This window comes from Hyperoodon ampullatus (assembly GCF_949752795.1).
Source record: "Hyperoodon ampullatus genome assembly, chromosome: 8".
Classification (NCBI taxonomy): Eukaryota; Metazoa; Chordata; class Mammalia; order Artiodactyla; family Ziphiidae; genus Hyperoodon; species Hyperoodon ampullatus.
In genome coordinates, this window is record NC_136921.1 from 116,917,343 (window position 1) to 116,939,527 (window position 22,185).

The 22,185-nt window shown below is 53.6% G+C and overlaps 1 protein-coding gene across 1 annotated transcript in view; it reads left to right on the forward strand.

Annotated features, from left to right (window-relative positions):
* SCTR (secretin receptor) overlaps positions 1-22,185 on the forward strand; it is a gene marked incomplete at its 5' end in the record, with an annotated part of 62,177 nt that overhangs the window by 22,379 nt on the left and 17,613 nt on the right. The window contains 5 exons of the mRNA XM_079710718.1: positions 6,721-6,828; positions 11,092-11,195; positions 15,659-15,756; positions 16,986-17,118; positions 19,101-19,254. Of these exons, the coding sequence (XP_079566844.1) occupies positions 6,721-6,828; positions 11,092-11,195; positions 15,659-15,756; positions 16,986-17,118; positions 19,101-19,254 (597 nt within the window). The remainder of the gene's footprint in view (positions 1-6,720; positions 6,829-11,091; positions 11,196-15,658; positions 15,757-16,985; positions 17,119-19,100; positions 19,255-22,185) is intronic.

Genomic DNA, 22,185 nt, shown 5'->3' on the forward strand with positions numbered 1-22,185 from the left:
ACTGAGCTGTGAGGGACTGATACTCTCACCCCTCAAGAAAAGATTGGCATTTGGGAAAAAAAAAAAAAAAAAAAAGAGGAAGAGAGAGACTGTTGATACCAGTTAATGTCTATTTAGTGTGAGGGGTGGCGTGAAAGGAAGCGTTTCAGCCAGGGAGGACTAGGAGGACTTTTCGGGCCCCAGGAGCAGCTTGTGCCGTCGGGGAGGGGGTGGGGAGGCTCAGCGTCCGGGCTCAGAAGCCTTGAGCAAGCCTCCCGGAGGCAGAAGAGCCAGCCTGCCTCAGGGAAGTGGCGCTCAGCCTCACATTCAAAGGGTCCTTCGTCTCATCCCATGCAGCCTCCTAATTGCATGACCCTCTCTGAACACTTTAGGTGGTGGGCACCCCACTACTCCCCAAGATAGTTCTGTGGACCGGTTTGTGCTTCTTGGCTTAAAGAGGAACACCTCCAGCCTCGTTGCTGTCGCTCCTGTGCCATGCCTGTAAACGCCGTTGCCACCCTGGGCCTTCAGTTCCTCTAACCCACCCTGACCACCTCCGTGTGTGGTCCAGCCATCACAAGCAGGGCAACGCCTAAATACCGTAAATACTGCAAAGCCAAGGAGACCGCCCTAGGTTGCCCCTGGGGGTGGGCTCAGAAGGCAGAGCGGGCATGATGAAGCCAGGAAACAGGCTGTCGGTCCTGCCCATCTGGACGTGTTCCCGCAGCCGTTTCTCCTCTGGGCTTTCCCGCCATCTGGGGCGAATGGGCAGCAGGGCACTCATGCCTCTTTCTGGAACCTTCTGTGTGCCTGCTCATCACATCACCCCTTGTCTCCCTAGTCTGAGGGAAGTCTTGCTCTTTTTCTGTTTTCTCCTAAGCGTTTTGATTACACCAGAATTCCTCTTGATCCCCCTGCCCCAGGGACCTTTGGAAGCCCAAGTCAGGGAGATCGTAAGTTTTCCTGCCCTCCTTGGAGACTGTGAACTAGTAATCTGAGGAGGAAGGACAGAAAAAAGGAAAAAAATAACCAGGAGGAAAAAAAGATCCACTGCAAACACAAATCATTAATTCCCACCAAAATCCTGGGGGACGTTACTATGCCCATTTTATAGATGAGGAAAGTGAGGCTCATAGAGGTAAGTGGCATGTCCGAAGCTCAGTCCGTCTCCGCCACACTTCACTTCCACCAAGGATGCCATGCTGTGCCGTGGGCCCCTCCAGGTGACATCTGTGGTCCCATGGTGTCTTTTCTTGTTTCCCTGCTTAAACTTGCACACCCTTCCATCCCTTCCCCTCCAGCCAGGCAGTCAGTGTCAGCAGATGACCTCAGAGGTGGTGGAGGGTTGTGGGGACGCCTTTGGCCCTGCTTGCCCTGCAGCAGCCAGTTTACGTTCATTCCAGCCCTGCCCTCCCAGAGGCGCTGAGCCCTCCCTAGTGGCTCTGTTTACAAAGCTCCCCTATCCCTTACCTCATGGGTCCCCCTCAACCCCGGCTCAGGCGCTGAGCTTTGCTGCTCTGGGTCCAAAACTCCCAGCCCCCGACAGTGACCCGAGTTCTGTGCTTCGTCCCTTCCGAACCAGAGCCCCACGGGAGGCCAGACCAGGACGCCCCCCTCCCTTTCCTGCTCCACTTGTGCAGCCTTCCCCGCACTCAGAGCAGGAGCCTGTGGGGAGTGGGGTCTGAGGCCCTCCACTCACACCCTGGAGCAGCAGAAAAGGGGTCCCTGCAAGCAGCCAGGGGGCTGCGCGGACCCCCTGCTCCCCCGGCCAGAGTCCCTCCAGCCCGCTTGCACCATGCCCCTTAGGTACTGTGGTTTCCTTAATGTTTTTTCCTTTAAATCAATTGGCTGACTTTTTTTCAGCACACTGTACGTTAGCTCTTAGGCTTATTCATCATACCTGACTGCAGCTCTGGAATCTTCGACCAACCTCTCCACCTTTCCCTGCAACCCCAGCCCCTGGTAACCACCATTCTATTCTCTGCTTTTGTGAGTTTGACTCTTCTGGATTCCACATACCAGGGAGTTGATAACAGTATTTGTGTTTCTGTGTCTGGCTTACTTCACTGAGCATCACGCCCTCTGAGATCGGCTGTGTTGTCACACATGGCAGGATTTCCTTTTGTTTGTGTGTTTTTGGCTGTGCGGCCTGGCACGCAGGATCTTAGTTCCCTGACCAGGGATCGAACTTACGCCCCCTGCAGTGCCGAGTCCTAGCTACTGGGCTGCCAGGGAATCCCAGTAGGCTGAATAATATTTCACTGTACTTTTTCTTACCCATTCACCCTTTGATGGACACTTAGGCTGTCTCCATACTTTGTGGCAGATAACGCTGCAGTGTGTGTGGGGTGCAGATCGCTCCTGAGATAGTGACTTCATTTCCTTTGGGTGTGTGTCCAGGGGTGGCATTGCTGGGTCATATGGTGGCTCTAGTTTAATTTTTTGAGGAAGCTCCATACCGTTTTCCACAGTGGCTGCGCCAACTTACATTCCCACCAACAGTGCATGAGGGTTCCCTTTTTTTCAACTGACTTTTTTTTAACTTAGCCTCATCCTAAACAGTAGTAACCCTCAGAGTCACAACTGTGATGTGCTTGTTCTGTAACCTTTTAATGCATATTCAATTCTCTTTTTAAACATGTACAGCTGTTAAAAGGGTTCAACCATGTACCAGCTAAAGGGGCACACCGCCATCATGCGCTCCTCACACGCTGGTCCCCTGGGTGTGTGTCAGCACCTGCCCTGCCCTGCCCAGACAGTGAGGCCAAGGCTGGGAGAGTGTGGCCATGTCACAGGGCTCGGGACGTGAGAGATGCCGTGTGGTGTCAGCATCCAGGCCTCCTACCGCCAGTGCTCAGCCTGGCGTGGGATCTCAGCTCCACCAGTCCTGCTGTCACCCTGCACGTCACTTCGCCTCTTGGGGCCTGGGTTCCTCGTCTCTGCCATGGAACAGCAACCCTACTCGACCCCTGCGGCGCACAGCGCCTGCTGTGTGTCCAGCGCAGGGCTGGATGGCCCCTTCCCAGCCTCTTCTGCCTACTTGGGCTATAGGAAGGGCGTGGGTGTGAACCAGCTGTAGGGGGATCCCGCTTCCCTCCCAGCCCCCACCAGCCGCTCCCGCCCGGCCTTCTGCCAGCACAGGCCAGTGTCCCTGTGGGCCCGGCCTGACATGCCCCAGCTCAGGAAGCCCGCCAGACACCCTGGCCCCCTTCCCATCTGTCTGGCCAGCCGGACATGGGTCGTCCGGCCTCATGGACTGGGGCCATGGACCAGTGCCCTGGCTGACCTGGCCAGCCTCAGCCCTGAAGCCACTTCTCCCAAAGTGAGGGAAGAGGCTCCCGTGTGTTTCCACAGTGGGGAAATGCCCCGTCTGCTCCCAGGAGGTGTGCCTGAGCCGGTGGGGCTTCTTTAGAAGCAACGAGGCCGTGGGGTCCCCTCACCCTCCAGCCTCCAGGTGTGGGAGAACTCAGAGTGGAGGCAAACTGTGCTTGTCTGTCCAGGGCCCTCAGGACCGTGTCACTGTCCCAAGGGCATCCGGGGGCCAGGTGAGCCACGTCCATGGTGGAAATCTGCAGGACCGGCGCCCAGAAGTGGCAGAACCCTGCCTGGGTGCCCTGGGGAGTTTCAAGAAGAGAGAAGGTCCAGCCCGCCCTCGTTCAGGGTGCTCTGTGAGAGCTGGGGTGAAGCCTCGGGAATATCCAAGGGGGTCTCAAGTCCCACATTCCTCGAAGGACGCAGACACCTGGTCCTTGGACTCCTGGATGCCTTCACTGTCCTTGTGGGAGCCCCATCCAGGCCCCGCCCTGTGTGCCCATGGCGGCTCTCCTCCATCCCTTGTCCAGGGCCACAGCCTCCCTGTCCCTCCCGGGGCTCTCCACCTCCAGAGCCCCCCAGACACCCTCCTCCAGGAAGCTGGGGCTGATGCCCTGGAGACAGGCAGGTGGGCAGAGCCTGGCTGGACGGTCGCCTCCCAGCCCGTCCATTCCTGGCTGTGTGACTCCAGGAACCTGCTTCTCCCTGCTCTGCCGCTTTGTTTGTAAACCGAGGACAGAGCCGGGTGCCTGGCAGCGCTGCTGTGCATTCAGCGAGCTGCTGTGTGTGAAGCATGGAGTGACTCCTGCTGGGACTAAAGCAGAGCTGGTGGCAGAGAACCGGAAGGCCAGGACCTTAGCGTGGGGTTCAGAAGTCAAGTGGGCATCACAGTGAAAGGCCATTTACAAGGGATGGGTGACGGGGAAGGGAAGGGGCCGGAGGCTGGGGCGTTCATCCATTCCTTAGACGCTTGTGGACGTCTGTGCCTTGCCCAGCCCTTGCGGGCACAGGCGTCCAGCAGTCAGGAATCAGACAGGTTCCTGCTCTCCGGACTGTCTGCCTGGGGTGGGGGGAGCCATCTGCACCCAGGCACCAGGAGGTGACCTCACTGTGACCTCTCTGGCCTCTCACCATCATCTTGGATGTGCTCCTGGGAGCCCAAGGCTGGTCTGAGCCCGGAAACAGGGGCCTTCGCTGTGGGGAGGTGCAGTGCGAAGATTCTCAAAGCAAAGCCTGATGACACATACAGCAGCGCCTGTAGGGAGGTCTTCACATGCAGATTCCTGGGGCTCAGGATGATTGAATTAGAATCTCCCAGGTGATTCTGACGTCCACTGCAGGATCAGAGCCTCTGAAGTGGGACACATCACCAAAGGACTTTACATGGAGTGGACGAGGGTGTCAGGAGGATATTGGTGCTTTGAGCCTGGTTTTTATTCATCCCTGGAAAGAGACTCTTGCTCTTTACAAAAGCTGGGAATTAGCCATCTGGGTAATCCAAGGGCCCCCTTCAAGCCACACGCATCTGCCAGTCCCTGGAGCTAAAAAGTGCCCTGCAGTTCAGAGGACCCAGCCTGGCCTGCCCTCCCCATGCCAGGATGAAACAAGAAAGGGCTTGGGGAGGAAGAGGACTGGGGAGGACGGCAGGAAGGAGCTGTAGTTCCCCTGCCCTCACCGAGTGCTGGGCTTCCCATGTGAGGTGGATCTCCTCCCCTGGACAACCTCAGGAGGAGGGCATCTGTTTCCCCCAGAAGAGCTGAGCGAGGAGCCGGGCTCGGGCAGCGCGTGTGTGGTGAGGCAGATTGGAACCCAGGTCTGTGGGCCTCAGGAGTCTGGGTTCTCTCTGAAGGTTGGGGCTCCGGGTTAGTGTGGTCTGCTCTGTGTTCCCCAAACCAGATGTGGGGTGACTGCTGAGCTCATGGGTGTCACCTCAGCTCTTATTTCCGGTCTGCTCCAGACCTCCCCGGGTGATGCCCTCCCAGGTGGCATGGGCCCCCAGAAGCCTGTCACAGGAGCAATTTCCCTGGCTTTCTTCCCCCGGGATCAACTTTGGGAGAATTGGTGGGTGGTTATGTTAAATGATCATTTTTAACAGAGTATAATCATAACTCACGGGCAAGTGCAAAATGAATACCTGCCAAACATTGTACCTAAGTAATGAGAGAACCAGTAAGATATTACCACGGGTTCACAGGAGAATTCAAAGTACTGTACGCATAAGGCAGAATGGTAAAATGAATTTACAAATAGATGCAAACTGGCTGGAAACAATTCTTTATAAATTGTAGATAACTGATAGTCATGCAAATGCAAAGGAAGAGATAGAAATGTGGATTCAAATGCCTTTGGACAGGACATCAGTTGTCTACATTGTATAGAGTTGCAAAATAGCTCAAGGACGTAAAAGGCCAGAGATCCACAGAATCGGGTAACCCAGAAGGCTGTGATTAGACAACGCCTAGTTTTGCCTTGAAGACACCTGATAATCTTTTCATTTCAAAGCCTTTCAGTTACCAGAAGTGGGCCACAGATGTGGCTCTGAGCTTCCTAGCAGCCAAACAAAGCAAAAAGGAAACAGCCTCAAATTCAGTGTCTATAAGGACAGATGTATACTAGTTGTTCACCGTAAGTCCAGCTTCACGTTGCCTTGAGACCATGTTCTCCTTCGGGGGTGGGGCGGGGGCCTCATCAAGGGAACCCAGTGCGGTGAAAGCAGCGTCCTCAGTGATGTTCCTACCACAAATGCAGCGCTGCTTCCATAGCCAAGGCAGCGGTTCTCAAAGTGTGGTCCCAGACCAGTAACACCAGCCTCCCCTGGGAACTTGTTAAAAATGCAAATTCTCAGGCTCCACCAAGACTTTGGGGATGGGGTCCCAGCCATCTGTGTTTTAACAAGCATTCTGGATAATTCTGATACAAGCTGAAGTCTGAGAATCATGGGACAAAGTTCTCAACCCTGCCATCACGGTAGAATGACCCAGAAAGCTTTAACACTGCATCATGCCTGAGTGCCACGCAGGACCGATGAAATCAGGCTCCCTGGATGTAGGGCCTGGTTAGGTATGTTTTTAAAGCTCCCCGGTGGTTGTACTGTGCAGCCAGCATGCAGGCTCACTGCCATGGGGTCAGTGGGTGCGAGCAGAGGCCAGGAGACGCTCCATCTTCTGCTCCGGAGGAGCCCAGCCCTGTCCTTGCGAGGCTTATGTGAGACAGTGTGTCCCCGTGTGTCTTCAGCACCGAGCACTCACCGTGTAGATGCCGAGGCCACCGCCCCAAAGGTGACAGGGCCCATTAGACGCCATGGTTCCTGGTCCCGGGAGTGCAGCTAGTGGGGACGCCCAGGCGCGGGTGCTGGTGCTGGTGCCACGGTGCTGGGGAGGCCCTGCGTCCACGCTGCGACCCGTCTGATGCCGCTTCTCTCCTCGGCAGGCTGCCAGGGGCTGTGGGACAACACGAGCTGCTGGCCCTCCTCTGCGCTGGGACAGACGGTGGAAGTGGCCTGCCCGCGGTTCCTCTGGATGCTCGTGGGCAGAAACGGTAACCGCTCAGCCCAGGGGCCCAGCTGGGAGGCTGTGGGCTGGCCCTCTGGGTGGGCCTGGGCCTGGCGGCCTGAGGCCGAGGAGACTTCTCTGGGGACAAGGAGTGAGTGGAAGGGTGGGGGTGGTCCTCGCTGGGGATGGGAAGCCTTGGCTGGGGAGGTGTGGTGTGGCCTCAGTTGTCAGGGCGCCAAGCAAGGCGGCCGGGGGCCACATACTGGGGAAGTGCTGAAGGAGGCCAGGCCTGCTTCTCCCTGCCCGGTGCCCTCTTCAAGGGGCTCCCCTCCCCCCTTCCACGTTTCTGCCCACTTAGCCCCCGGGGCCCTTGCTCCAGCCCTCGTGTCTGGCTCACACCGGGCCCAGGCTGGCCTTCCAGGACACTTACTTACTCTGTGCTCTCTCTGCCAGGCCCTGCTGGTGAACTCTGCCCTCCCTGGAAGCTTCTGGCAAAGCTGCAGTTTATAAGGGTTCCCTTAATTTCAGGCAAGGGAGAGTGAGGAGGTTGTCTCGGGGGACACGCAGGGACGAACACTGGCTAAAGCCCTGTCACGCGCCAGGCATGTTTAGAGACGTGAGCTCGTTCGGTCATCACAAAGCCACTGCAAACCACAGACCTTTTCCCTGCGCTTGACCCAGTTCAGGAGTAAAAGTAACAGCGTCAAAGAGGGCTTTAGCCGTTGGCCTCAGGTTCACAGCTGGGAGGTGGAGAGGCGGGGACTGCCGTTTCTCCTCTCTGCCGCACGGTGTCGCTGTGGGGCTGCAGGACCCACCACCTTCCCGTCGGCACGGAGGCGCTGCCCCTTGGCTGCGCTGCCCGGCGCCCAGGGCTGGGTGGGGGGATCATCTCAGCCTGGGTCCCACTGTGCTCATGCCCAGCAGCAGGTGCAGGGCATCGGGCAGCCCAGGAGCGTAGGTCGGGACAGTCCAGCATCAGTTACCGAGAACCATCCTCCCACCACCCGTTCCCTCCCCATGGAGCCACCTCGGGTCCGGGGTCCAGAGGAAGGCTTCTTGGTGGTGTCCCAAGGGTTCCAGGGCTCCCCAGCCAAAGCAAGGAAGGAGCACCCCGTGAGAACAAGCTGATACTCCAGGCCCTTCCTTTTGAAAGAAGAAAGAAACAGAATGAGTTAATTCTTTCTCAGGGCACCCGCTACATGGGCCCAGATGGAATGAGTGTCTGTGTGACTGGGGAAACTGCAGGCTGGACTCTGTCTCCAGGTATTTGTCTGTCTGTGCCAGGGCCTAGAATGTTCCATCTAGGATGCATTCCTTTGATGCTTAAAAGGGCGCTGGTCTTGCAGAGTTCCTTATTAAAAAGCACACTTCCCGAGTGGGGTCAGGCCTTGGCTTTTTTTCCCTTCTGCCTTGGTGGGGATGGGAGCCTCATAGCAGCAGAGATTCCTAACCTGACTAGGGTCCTGGGGACTTATGAGAATCAGATAAAAGCTTTGGCCTGGCTCTTCCCCAGACTGCACACACACATACATATATGTGAGCGGAAATGCTGACTGTAGTTTCGGGGGCCCTTGAGGTGTTCACTGACCTGAACTTGGGGCAGAATCCCTTACCTATTAGGAATTAAACCCAGGGGAAGTGGGTGGGAGGAAGGGGCTCCAGAGGGAGCTCACCCCTTGTCTCCTCTGCAGTTCTACTAAGAGCCGTGTCAGCAGAGGGCACTGCCTTGTTCACTGCTCTGGGCACCTGGCCTGGACCACATGCAGCATCATCTTGGGAATCCTGTGGGGTCTGTGAAGAGAGGCCCCCAGACAGGCAGCCCAGCCTCCAGGGACGCGCTGTCTGATAACTGCTGCTGGCTGCCAGGCAGTGTGTGTGCTTTTAATTCAGCCTCTCATCCAACCAGTGTATCTCTGACCACCATTCATTCCTCTCTGACAGCCTAGCTTGTTTGATTTAATTACAGAAACCTTCCACCCATCTCCTGAATTCCAAGACTCCAAGCCCCACCGTCCTGGTCCATTTTAGAAAGGCCAAGAGCAGAAGGGAAGTAGCCCTGTGGCTCCCACTCTGTCTGGCACCAGCCTGAGTGACGTCCGTGTGACGTCCGTGTGCTGTCGTGTTTCCTGCTGCGTCCTGCAGTGTGGGTGATTATTCCCATTTGGCACAGAGAAGTGACGCCCCGAGGGGTACACAGCAACAAAGAACCAGTGCCGGGTTTCGAACTCAGATCTGGCTGGTTCTAAACCAGTGCTCCAGGTCTTGTGAGCCATTCTAGACCTGGCATAGCTAGAGCCCAAAGGCCACGGTCTCCTGCTAGAGCCGCCCCTGGGACCTCAGAGAGAGGGCCAGGCAGGAGGGCCGTACAATGATGGGCCACACCCTGGCTGAGCACTGTTGCCCAGTTCTGGGCCTTGGTTTTCTCGTCTGTGAGCTAGGTCAGCAGCCCCTCCCTCCGTGGGGCGCTGTGAGGCTGAGATCAGAATCAGTACGTTAGCCTGGTGGCTGGTCCTAGAAATGCCCACCATATTTCTCCAGCTCAGTGGAACCCTGAGAGCCAGTGGCCCAGACCCTGGGGCCTGTCAGAGAGGAACACTCCAGGCCCAGCTGGGGTGGCTGGGGGCCCTGGACAGGATACTGATTAGAGCGAAAGGAGCAGCAGGGCTCCTATGTACAGGGTCAGCTCCCTGCACCCCTGCAGCCTCCACAGCAGCCAGACCCGGGGACCGGAACTCGGCCCTCCTCGGCAGCCCGGAGAGGAGGATGCAGCTGGGCCGGTCAGTGCAGGCAGGGCAGCTCCCCCTGCTTTCCCAGACTTCCTTCTTGGCCGGCAGCTCCTCTACCCGTCTACGGGCTCCTGTTCTAAGAGCTCCTCGTGGGCAAGCTCTTCCCTCTCCTCTTGTAGAAATGCTTGGAGCAGGCTCTTATCCCCCCTCATCTGCTTGTCTCGCCAGCCAGCCAGCCCGCAAATGTTTGATGAGCAAGCGCTCTGGGCAGGCCCGGGGGAGCCTTCGGGAACTGTCGTCTGCCAGGGAGGCAGGGGGACCGTTGTCACCTCCGTGTGGGGCGCAGGCTGCAGCCTTGTGCTGGAGGGGTGGGGCGGTGAGCCCCAGGACAGGGAGGGAGGGCTGCGGCTACCTTGCGATTTGTAACGCAGAGAAACGCAGAGGTGTGCCTGGTGTCGTGGTTAAAGAGCTGATCATTCCATCCTCAGGGGTGGCTGCCTGGAGGGCTAGCTCTGCTGGTTTTCAGATGCTGGGGAGCAGGATGGGAAGGTAGACGTAAAATAGAACTTTTTAGTGCAGGAGTAGGACCAGGAGCCTGAGGAAGGTTCGCTAAGGGCAGGGCTGGGTGCTCACCAGCCGGGCAGATTCTCTGGGGGACCCACCCATTAGATGGCTGCAGGGCCCGTGAGCAGGAAGGCCAGGAGTAAGAAAGGGCGTTGGGACAAAGCCTGCGGCCAGGAGTGTAGGCCTGAGCCCCGGGGTTTGAATCCCAGGGCCCCCATTTACTGTGGTGTGATCTTGAGCAAGTTATTTCACCACGGGGTGCCTCCGTTTCCCCAGCTGTAAAATGGGCGTAGTATTTACATGTTACAGTACATTTTACTGTAAAAGTAACAGTGCTGGCCTCCTAGTCCTGTTCGGATGAAACGAGTTAATACCCATCACACGCTTAGAACAGTGCCCAGCACGTAGCAGTGACCGTGTATTGTTACAATAGAGCACGAAATTTTATAATTGAGTAAATATGCAGCCGTTAGTGTGAGATCAACATTGTTTGATTCAAGGTGTGTAACCTGCTCTTCTTAAGCACTGCATCCAGCCTCTCTCCTCATAGCAGACACTGCAGTGCCTCCCAGCTTGAAGGTTCTCCGGGGGCACCCAGGGAATCGAGTGGTGACGCTGAAAGTTCTGCTGGGCCTGGGCCTGGGGCATGTGTCAGTCGTCTCCCTCACTGTGGAGCTCGGTGCCTGGCACAGTGGCCGTGAGGCGGGGGCCGGAGGAGTACCGGTGCAGGGCCGGCCAGCTTTGCAGGTCGACATATCCAGGAGCCACGGGTCTGTCCCATGCTTGCGCATCCACTCTAAGCCATCTGCCTGCGCACCTTTCCCACTGCTTTTCCTGACTGACTCTTACTAAGGCTCCCAGGGCCAGCTGGGCCAATTGCAGCTGCCTGTGTGGTTCAGAGAAAGGGACAGGGTGACGGAAGGAAGCTCCAGCTGCCCCTGAGACGTGGCGAGGGCACCCGGAGAGCCAGCCTTGGGTCCGGTCCCCACTGCTCACTGCAGGCTGCTTGGCCTCCACAGGTTCCATATTTCGGAACTGCACGCAGGGCGGCTGGTCAGAGACCTTCCCCAGGCCCGACCTGGCCTGTGGGGTCCACGTGAACGACTCCTCCAACGAGAAGAGGGTAAGCCTGCCAACACCTCCCTGCGGGGCAGAGGTGGCTGGGGAGGAGAGAGTGAAGCTGGCTCAGGGCGAGGTTGGGGACCCCGGGCTGCCCCTCTCAGCCCCACACCCTCCTCGCTCCCCTGGGCTGGATGGGCCCACTTCCCCGCCCTGGTCCACCAGCCCAGAGGTGATGGTCCTGAGGAGCATGGCACAGTGAGAGCTGCCACGTGCCATCGGGATGCTGGGGTCGGGCAGGCGTGAAACCGAAAGAGCAGAGACTGGGGCTAAATGCTTGGGGCCCGGTGGTGAGTCTGAACCTGCCTGTGACCTTGGGGGTTGGGGAGGATGTAACTTCTCTGTGCCTCAGTTTCTTCATCAGGGAAATGGGGTTAGTAATAGTCCTGACTTCACAGGCTCGTGAACCTGTGGAAGTGCAGGCAAGGGTGCCTGGCCACAGTGCCTGCTCACAGATGTCCCTTCTCAGAGGAGCCTCGGGCTCCAGAGGCAGGAGAGCCCGGCAGTGGGCAGGCCTGGTTTGAAACAGGACGCTGGTGCGGTGGGCTCCCTGAAGGGGCCGTCTGGTTCAGAGCCCTTCCCAAAGGAGATTGAGTGGGGCCTGATGTGGAGGATGGAGATTCTTCTCTCCCAGTTTTTTTTTTTTTTTTTTTTTGTGGTACGCGGGCCTCTAACTGCTGCGGCCTCTCCCGTTGCGGAGCACAGGCTCCGGACACGCAGGCCCAGTGGCAATGGCTCATGGGCCCAGCCGCTCCACGGCATGTGGGATCTTCCCGGACCGGGGCACGAACCCGCGTCCCCTGCATTGGCAGGCGGGTTCTTAACCACTGCGCCACCAGGGAGATCCAGGGCTTGTAGGATCTTAGATCCCTGACCAGGGATTGAACCCAGGCCCTTGGCAGTGAAAGCGTGGAGTCCTAACCACTGGACTGCCAGGGAATTCCCACAAACTTTTTCTTTTATTCTGAGAATTGAATCATCCTTTCTTAGTGTTGAAATGTCTTTTTCTCTTTTAATCAAATGATGGTGCAAGTATATATTTGTTGGTTGTCTTTTTGCAACTTCCTGACTTGGCACACACCATTTGCCAACAGTGCACTCAGATTAGCAGAAAGACCAGGCAAAGCTGCCACTTGGGTAAAAAAAATGGAGTTTGCTTACCCAGAGCAGAGGTTAGCAAACTAGGGCCCTTGGGCCAAATCCAGCCCACCATCTGCTTTTGCAAATAAAGATTTATTGACACACAGCCACACCCATTTGCAGTGTAAGGGCAGAGTTGAATAGTTGCAAAAGAGACCAAATAGTGCCCAAAGCCTAAAACGTTTCCTGTCTGTCCCTTTATGGAAAACGTCTGCTGTCTCCTGATGTAGAGGATGGAGAAGGAGGGGGCCCAGTCGAGACACACAGCAGAGAGATGGGCAGCTTGATCCAGGACAGGCAGCAGCCCTCTCGGGGGCAGATGCTCAGCCTGGACCCTGCTCGCTTGTCACCCCATGCCTCCTCACGCTGCCACAGGCTAACCCGATGTGCTCCTGACCCGGGGCTGCAGACCCAGGCGTCCCCGGGGTGAGGCTGACGCCCTCAGCTGTGGGGCACATCCCACACGTGATGAGATCCTAGGCTGACACATCGGTCCTCCGATTTTTTGACATTTCACTGCTCTTTGACGTCCCCGCGTCTAGGAACCATTCATCCAATGCAACTTAACTGCCGTTGTGGCTCCCCGCTTGTTGCTGAGAGGTGGCTTCTGGCTTCTGGAATTGCAGTCGCCTCAGTGCAGAAGCGCAGGGTCACATGGCAGCCAGCCCGTCAAAGGTTCCCTCTGCTGCCAGGAAACTTTCGGTCGGTCTGAGTCCCGTCGACTTTGTGGTCACTCCCCTACCCCTGGGGCTCACAATTAAGTCTCAGGCGTTTTAGTACTCGGCTTCCCTAAGCTTGTTTGTTTCCTTTAGGGTGCAGTGTAGCCAGTTCAGATGACAGTCACCTTCCTCCGGAAATGCTCCACTTTACTAATGCTCCTCTTAAAATAACATACCCAGAACTGGACCAAACACTCCAGACATTCCTGGAGTGGCCTGCTTCACAGCACTCCATTAATGTAACTGAGAAGGGACCTAATTGTCCTAGCAGCTACCTCATACCCATACCTCACACCGGCAGTGTCAGACTGCTGACTCAGACTGAACGGTGGTTGGGGGGGTGGAGATGGGGAAGAATCAACCTGTGCTGAGTGTCTTCCAAGTGCCAGGCACTGTCTAGACACGCTACCTGATACCCTGTTTGTTCTTCCAAAAAGCCTGCACGGTAGGTATTATCCCCATTTTGCAGATGAGGAATCTGAGGCTCAGAGAAGTTAAGTAATTTGCCCAGGGTCACACAGCCGGTGAGTAGTAGCAGTCCTGGGTTTGGAACCCTTGTCTCTTGGCTCTGAAGCCTGTGCACGTTCTCTCTGCATACACTTCTTTAATGCCATGGAGCTTGGGCCACTCAAACCTCAAGGTCATTTTCATATGAGCAGCTGTCAGGTTTCCCCAATAGTATTCTTGTGCTTGTGGTTCTTTGTTTTTTATTACCTTTTTCTTCTGGTTATAAGATAGTACTTACCCACTGAAGAAAACTGAAAAGTACAGAAAAAAATACAAATGAAAATAACGACTGTACCCACAAGTTTATACTCCACAGTTAACCACTAATAATGTCTACACACCTCCTCACTGTCTCGTTTCTGTGTGTGCGTGAGACTGAACCACACGAGATGGCCAATATTCAGTCTTTTTCGATGCACAGGAAAGGACAATTTCATACAATTCAACCTAACACTTTTTTTTACATAAAGCAGAAATCACGCTGTACATGTAAAATTTGTATTCTGCCTTTTCAGTTAATATTACATTATGTCCTGACATCTTTTAATACTCTTGGTAAGCACCATTTTTTAATGTAGTCTTACCTTTGGATTTAAAAGAATTTAGTTAACTATTCTTCTGTTGTTGGACATTTGCGTGTTTTTCATCAAAAATGGTTCTGTGATAAACATCTTTATATATAAATATGCTTTTATATTTCTGATAAGAATAGAATTAATTCCTAGAGGTAGAGGGGTGGTCAGAAAGAATGCATGTTTCAGAGGTTCTTGATACATGCTACTTTCCAGAGAGACTGAACCAATTTTCACTCCCACTATACCTTCACCTACATAGAATATTAGTACTTTTAAATATTTGTTAATTTGGTTGGTAAAAAAAAATGGTATGGCATTATTGCTTTACTTTTTATTTCCTTGATTCTTTTTAACATAAAATAGATAGCTAGTGGGAAGCAGCAGCACAGCACAGGGAGATCAGCTCGGTGGTTTGTGACCACCTAGAGGGGTGGGATAGGGAGGGTGGGAGGGAGGGAGATGCAAGAGGGAAGAGATATGAGAACATGTGTATATGTATAACTGATTCACTTTATTATAAAGCAGAAACTAACACACCACTGTAGAGCAATTATACTCCAATAAAGATGTTAAAAAAATAAAAGACTGTTGTACAATTTGGTTTTTTTTTGAACCTTAAAAATACAGGTCTTCACATTTATTTCTGTATGTCACATTATTCCATTCCATTGAGATCTTCTTGAATCACAGAGGAGCCAATACTGTGAGGTGGCTGCTGAACAAGTAAATGACTGCTTGGCTGCATTAAGAGTGCAGTGTATAGATCAGGGGAAGTGACGGTCCCACTCTATTTCTTCATGGTCAGAGAATGCATCTGGAGCTTTTCAGCTCTCTGGTTCTGGGTGTCTTGTTTAAGAAGGATATTCACAAACTGGAGCATATTAGTTGAGAAAAGTGGTGAAGGGTTATGGAAAGAGATTAAAGACACAGGGAATATTTAATGCCCAGACGATAAGTGGGGGACAGATGGGCAGAAGAATTGTATTCAGAAAGGACAGGCCTCTCTGTAGAATCCTTGTCACTCTTCTATAAGTCTAAAGCTATTCTATAGTGAACAATTTATTTTTAAAATAATTATGGGCTCTAGGTACAAGACAAATTGAATTTATTTTCAGTGACTCCAGAAGAAGAAAAGGGACCAATAGGTACAATTTAAAGGTAATAGATTTTAGATTCACTTGAGAAAAAAGTATCTAATACTTCGCACTGTTGTATACCCAGCGACTTCTTCAAAAAGCAGTGAGCGCCTCATCCGTGGAGGTATTCAAGCAAAGGCTTGAATTCAGGGTGATGGTCAGGGGCCCTGTGTGTGGGACAGAATTTTGAACTGGTATCAGATGATCCCTAAGGTCTTTTCCCAAGCCAAGATGCCGTGAGTCTGTGAATGTGTGTCCTTGGGGTATGAACAGAATAGCGGTCAGAGTTGAAGGGGCTTCGGCAGCCTGGAGCAGGTGCACTCTGTGGCAGAAAAGGGCAGGTTCAGCCAGGTGGGTGGGTGGGGCTGACACGGCCCTCTCTCTCTGCAGTACGAGTACCTCCTCAAGCTGAAGGTCATGTACACCGTGGGCTACAGCTCCTCCCTGGTGATGCTCCTGGTGGCCCTCAGCATCCTCTGTGCCTTTCGGTAAGAACCTGCTGCCAGCTCTCCATCTTCCCAGCCTTCCCCGGCACAGACTTCGGGTCTCTTCTAATTGTTCTGACCAGAGGGAGGAAGGTCTGGGTGGGCCACTTTGTCCCCTCTTGATCTAAAGCTTACCTGTGGCAAAACTTGGAAGTTTCTGTGACCTCGTTCATTCCTTTATTCATTTGACATTTACTGAACATCACTAGAACTTACGGCACCAGTTGCTTTACGTGTATCCTTTCTAATTTTCACACAATGCTGTGAGATAGGTATCATCCCCATTTTGCAGGTATATTAGCCAGACTCTTGGTTGCAAGAAACAGAAATCCACCTTAAAACACCTTAAGAAAAACAAAGGTGACCTGATGCACACAATTGACAAGTTCAGGGGCATCTGGCTTTAGGTATGCCTGGATCTAGGTGCTCAAAGGTATCAGCAGAACTGGGTCTGTCTCCTGCCATTTCTTCACCTTGCATTGGCCTGGGGCAGGCTTTACGCGGGGCTGGCACAGACAACCACCAGCAGCTGCAGACGTACATTGTGCCAGCTCAGTGACACCAGGGCCAAGGACCCCCTTCTCCATTAGTTGCAATGAAAGTCCTGGGGGGAATTCTCATTGGCTGGCTTGGGTCACATGCCCAGCCCTGAGCCAATCACTGCAGCCAGGTATGGGGCTCTGATTGGTCAGGTCTGTCATGAGGGTAGGGGTAGCGTCGTCCCCAAGCAGAGCTGGCATGCGTTCCCCGTAAGAAACCCTGGTTCCTGAAGCGGAAGGAGGGGAACAGTTAAGAGACTTCTGCTCCTACAGCAAGGGGGAAACCTAGGCTCTGGCTGGTGGAGGGATTGCTCTAGGTCGTGTAGCTGAAAAGTGACAGAGCCCGGGTCTGATTTCTCCCCGCAGCCTGTGTTCGTTCTGTGCCACTTGCCCCCTTCCCCACCCCCTTCTGACAATTCTGGGAGCTGGAGGTGGTGGTCGGGGCAGAATAGGATCTCGCCCTTATAACCCCAGCTTTTTTTTTTTTTTTTTTTTTTAATTGCAGCATGAGACAGAGTAGGCTGGGCACCTGGGGGCCTGGGCTCATTCAGGTTCTGCAAACAGGGAGATGTACAGAGTTGTCACGTCCAGGGCCTGGGTTTCCGTGGTGCGTGGGTGTGGGGGGAGGGTGGGCGGCCGAGCCCTGGGCCTCTCCGGCTCTGGCCCCTACGGCCCTGCATCCTCTCCCTCCAGGAAGCTCCACTGCACCCGCAACTACATCCACATGCATCTCTTTGTGTCCTTCATCCTGCGGGCCCTGTCCAACTTCATCAAGGATGCCGTGCTCTTCTCCTCCGACGACGTCGCCCACTGTGATGCCCACAGGGTAACACGCCTGCGTGGCCCACGGCGTGGCCAGGCCTGCCTGCTCCCCCGCTGCCCCCGCCGTCCCTGCTGAGGCTGCACTTAATGCCTAGAGTCAGGGGGCCAGCGCTGGGGAGGTTCAGGGAGTCTCATGTCCCCAGATGCACAGTCTGGGACCCACATGAAAGCAGTCTGTCGAGAAGCCCGTGGGGCTGCTGTTCAACTCCCAGTGTCCCGGAGTGGATTAGCCATTCTGGGAATTAGACACCTAGCAGTCCTCTCCCTTCCCTGCTCCTGCCAAGTCCCAAATGTAGACAGATCGCTAAAGCTAGAGGGTTGGGGTTGTAGAAGGAAAAAGGTGAGCATGTGCTTGTGTGTCTGCACACCCAGATGTGCAGTAGAACAATCGTTTTGTTCAATCTAACCCTCGTCCTCCTTCTGAAAGCTCAGATGAGTCTTTGTTCATTGCAATGTCACTGGGTACCAGTTGAGGATCCCTTTCGCTGTAGGTAACAGAAAACTGTACACCAGTGCCTTAAACAGATGGGGTTTGTTCCCCACAGAAGCAGTCCACAGGTGGGTGACCCAGAGGTGGCACTGGCTCCATGCCATGATGGACACAGTCCTTTCCCCTTTCTGCTCTGCCATTCTTGATCCCATGCTTTACACTGCATGTTAGCAACGTGGCTGCTGCTACCCCAGGCCGCACAGCCATGTTCCAGGCAAAAAGCAGGAAAGTCAAGGTTAAACTTTTTTTCTCTTTGGGAGGCTTTGCCTCTTCCCAAGACTATGTCTACATCTCACGGGCTAGAACTGTGTCATGTGACAACATCTAACTGCAAAGGAAGCTGGGAGATTGAGTATTTTACTATCATAGTCTCCACAGCAGAAGCCAGCAAGGGAGAAGGGGATTGGAAATCAAGATTGGTTTAGTCAGCCTGCCCGCTACTTCCCACCGCTCACATCTGTAATTGCTCACAGATCTGTCAGGTTTTCATTGCTTAGAGTTTTCCGTGTGCGTGTGTGTATGTGTGTGTTTTCTGACTCAAGACTGAGAGGTCACTCCAGGAGGGCCCCTGTGTCGCAGGGAATTTCCTGGGAGTCAGGAGACAGATTCAGGCCCCACCCCATCACTGACCAGTGGAGAAGTCCAGCAGTGCCCAGCAGGGAAGCTTTCCAGGTTCTACTAACCCGCAGACTAACGAGCCAGCCACAGGCCATGCCTGGAGCCGGAGTGTCTGGGAGGCCACAGGCGGCCCTGGGCGCTCCTCCCCTGTGGACGTGGACGTGACCTGCGCTCTGTGCAGCAGCCCTCGGGCCATCCCAGGAGCTGTCCTCTCTTCAGGGAACAGTGCGGTGAAAGAAAAGGAGGCCCTCACGGTGCGGGAATGGGAGCCGTGCTGGCATAGAAGCCTCGGCCCGACAGTCCCACAGGCATAGCTTCCAGGGATCCCGACAAGGGACAGGCCTGCCACAAGAGTCACAGCATCAGGCAAGGCCAATCCTGTCACCGCCCTCGGGTATTCAGAGGCCTGCAGTCCAGACTCAGTGCACCAGGCAGGGTCATGTATTCTCATCAGTGTTAGCTCGTCCCTTCATCTATTTCCAGGAAAACTAAACCTGGAAAGGATTTTATTAACCTTTTGCTCAGAAATCCCTTTCCCTCTCTAGGCCTCAGTTCCCTCATCTGAAAAATGCCCTCCTTTGCTGCTGGGAATGGGGCGATATCTGACCGTTTGACACCTGGCAGCTGGTTCCAGAATTTGAATGCCGCTCCTGCTGCTGCAACAGCCCTTTGGCCATCTTGACCGAGCCTGCTCGCCTGTGGATTTCCACTCTAGAGAACACTATGAGCCTGGTCTTCTCATAGTGGAAGGCCAGAGGGGGTGGCCGTGAGCCCCAGGGGCTCGCTCCTTGGCCTGGCTGCTGACCCTACCGCACCCCACCTCTCCTGGAGGGAAGCGCAGGGTCGCCAGCCTGGGACTCAGCTGCCTCTCTTTGCAGGTGGGCTGTAAGCTGGTCATGGTCTTCTTCCAGTACTGCATCATGGCCAACTACTCCTGGCTGCTGGTGGAAGGCCTCTACCTTCACACACTCCTCGTCATCTCCTTCTTCTCAGAAAGGAAGTGGCTCCAGGGATTTATTGCCCTCGGATGGGGTATGTTTCTCCAGGGGTACGGTGGCTGCATGCTACGTGGGAAAGGGCACTGAGGCAGAAGGAGAAGGGCGTGGGTTCCAGTTTCAGCTCTATACTTAGGTACGCTCGTGAACTTGTGTGATCTTAGACAAGTTGCTTGATGGTTAACTCTCTGGCCTCAGTTTGTCTGTCACATGGGGAAAAATAGCTAAAATTTGGATGCCCCAATTTCTGGCATCCAAAGCCTTTACAGTTTGATACCCCCAACACTGTTGCCTCGTCTTCCCCAGACGTTGCATCCATATTCCTGCTTCCTTTTGTATCAGTTAGGGTGCTTTTGACTGTAGGTATCAGAAAACCTGGCTTAGATAGGCTTTAAACATCAAAGAAATTAATTGGTTCATGTAACTGACAAGTCCAGGGATCACCAGCTTCAGGTGAGGCTGAATCCAGCAGCTCAACGTTTCTTTTCGTTTTTCTGCTTTGCCTTCTGTAACATCAGTGTTATCATTAAGTGCTCCCAATGTAACTGCCAGCAGCTCTGGGCTTCTTCCTGGCTTCATTGTTACATCTGATGAAAGAGAGAGGCTGTGTCCAAGCACTCCCGGCAAATGCTCTGAGATTCACTCTGATTGGACCAGCTGAAGTGTTATACACATCCTTGAACCAATCACAGGGGCCTGAGAGAATGGAATACACTGATGGGCTTAAGCTACTCAAGCCACATAGCTTCCCAAAGGAAATTCAGGATTCAGTTTCCAGGAAGGAGGGGAAACGGTAGTAAGACAGCTAACTGCAGGCCCCATTGCTTCTCTTCCCCCTTTCCTTTCTGGTCCGTGAAGATGATAATAATTCTGATTTCTTGAGCACCTACCGTATGCCAGGCTTTGAGCTCAACACTTTGCATGCATTATTTAATCATCACAACAACCTCCAGAGGCCTCTTAGAGGAACCTTGGCTCAGAGACATAACATAACATGCTCAGCTCACACTGTAGACAAGGGTAGAACCGGAACTCAAACCAAGGCCTGGCTATTTGCAAAGCCCCTTAACTCTTATTCTGCCATAAACAAACATCCATCTATCCATCCGTCCATCCCTCCGTCCATCCCTCCATCCATCCATCAGTTGTTCATTTGATAAACATAGGTAAGTTCCCCACTGGGTTCTAGATAGAGTCAGGTTTCTGTAAGTGACTCACAGGCTTACAGGGGTAGTCATGTGTAGTAGCCATTAGCTTCATTTACTTTCTTCTTGGTGCCTTTAATTAAGAAGAGCCCCTGCCAGGAATGCCCTCCACTGGCTTTTCTGCTTGTCTGAATCCTTATGTGCAAGGGCTCTATCTCCTCATCAGACCATCAGGGAAGTTGCCTAAACCAGCGGAGTTCACTGAGCCCTCCTGCTTCTGAACTCTGGCAGCCTGATTAGCACATGACCCTCAGTCAGCAGGAGATGTAGGGCTCTGCAGATCTGGATTTCCACATAGGCCAGTAGTTCCAGAGAGCCTGGGACAAGGGACTTGCCTTATGCTGCCAACTCTGGTCCAGGTGCCCCCCAGTGTCTAGCCACCTCACTGAGCCTTGACTCCCAGATCTGCCAGGATTTCCCTGTATGAACGTGGACAGTTTCGTCATCTATAATATCAGGATCATAATTTGCTGAACTTTCTTTGAGCACTTCTTTGTGCTCAGAAGGGCTTACAGAGATTACAAAAACAAAACCAAAACCAAAAATGGTTCCATCGCTCCAGGGGTTTGTAGTCTAGCAAGGAGACAAAAGTGCATTGTGATAATATCTCCATCACGGGTTTTTAGGAGGTTTAAGTGAGATAATGAGAGCCTTCTTTTCTTACTCAAATATATATATTTTAATATTTGTTTATTTATCTGGCTGCACTGGGTCTTAGTTGTAGCACGCGGGATCTTTAGTTGCAGCAAGTGGGATCTTTTAGTTGCAGCATGTGGGATTTAGTTCCCTGACCAGGGATGGAACCCGGGCCCCCTGCATTGGGAGCACAGAGCCTTAGCCACTGGGCCACCAGGGAAGTCCCTCTTCCTCAAATATTTATTGAGCATCTACTATATGCCAGGCCCTGGGGATAGAGCAGCACATTAAACAGCAGCAGTTCCTTCTCTCCTTGCCTCTCTGCCTGCACAACCCCCAGGGGACATGAAGGGACTCAGGAAGGTTTAAAGCTGTTTGTCTGAGAGAGGCTCTTGTCTTGCAAAAGCAGCGGCTCCTGCCTCGGTTTTTACTCACCCCCCTCCTCAGAGATAGGTTGCTGAAATGAGTATGTGGCCACCATAAAACTCTGCAAAAAAAAAAAATTTTTTTTTCTTTTAAGTAGGGTTCCCTTCCAGACTTCTTTTATACTCCCAGTTTTTCCCACATGGTTGCAATCATCCTGTATGTAGAATTTTGAATCTTGTCTCTTTCCACAAACACAGAAGCACGCTCTGTATTCTTTCAAATCTTCAGTAAACATTTTTAACCACTGTGTGGATGTATGTAACCAAATAGCTATTTTTTGGATGTTTAGGTGGTTTCTCATTTTTCACTGTGATAAGTAACACAGTGAGGAATACTTTTATGGGCAAAGGTTGTTCCACGTGTAACAGAGCATCCTGGAATTGGGACCCCTGAGTCAGAAGGCACAAGCTTTGGAAGTTTTTATTACTTATCCAAAGCTTTTACTTTTTCAAGGTGGCTGGGGGGTCAGTCTATGCCCAGGAAAGAGGGACACCTCTGGCTTTTATAGGAGCTGCGTCCAACTCCCATTCACTGAGGGAACTCAGACTGGTGGTGCTCCAGCTGGAGCTGCATTGGAACCATGCAGAGGGCACGTCTACCTGGTTGCCTGGGCCCCGCCCCACAGTCTCAGTCCAGTGGGCCAGCGGTGGAGCCTGAGACTCTGCATTTCTAACCAGGTCCCAGGTGATGCTGATACTGCT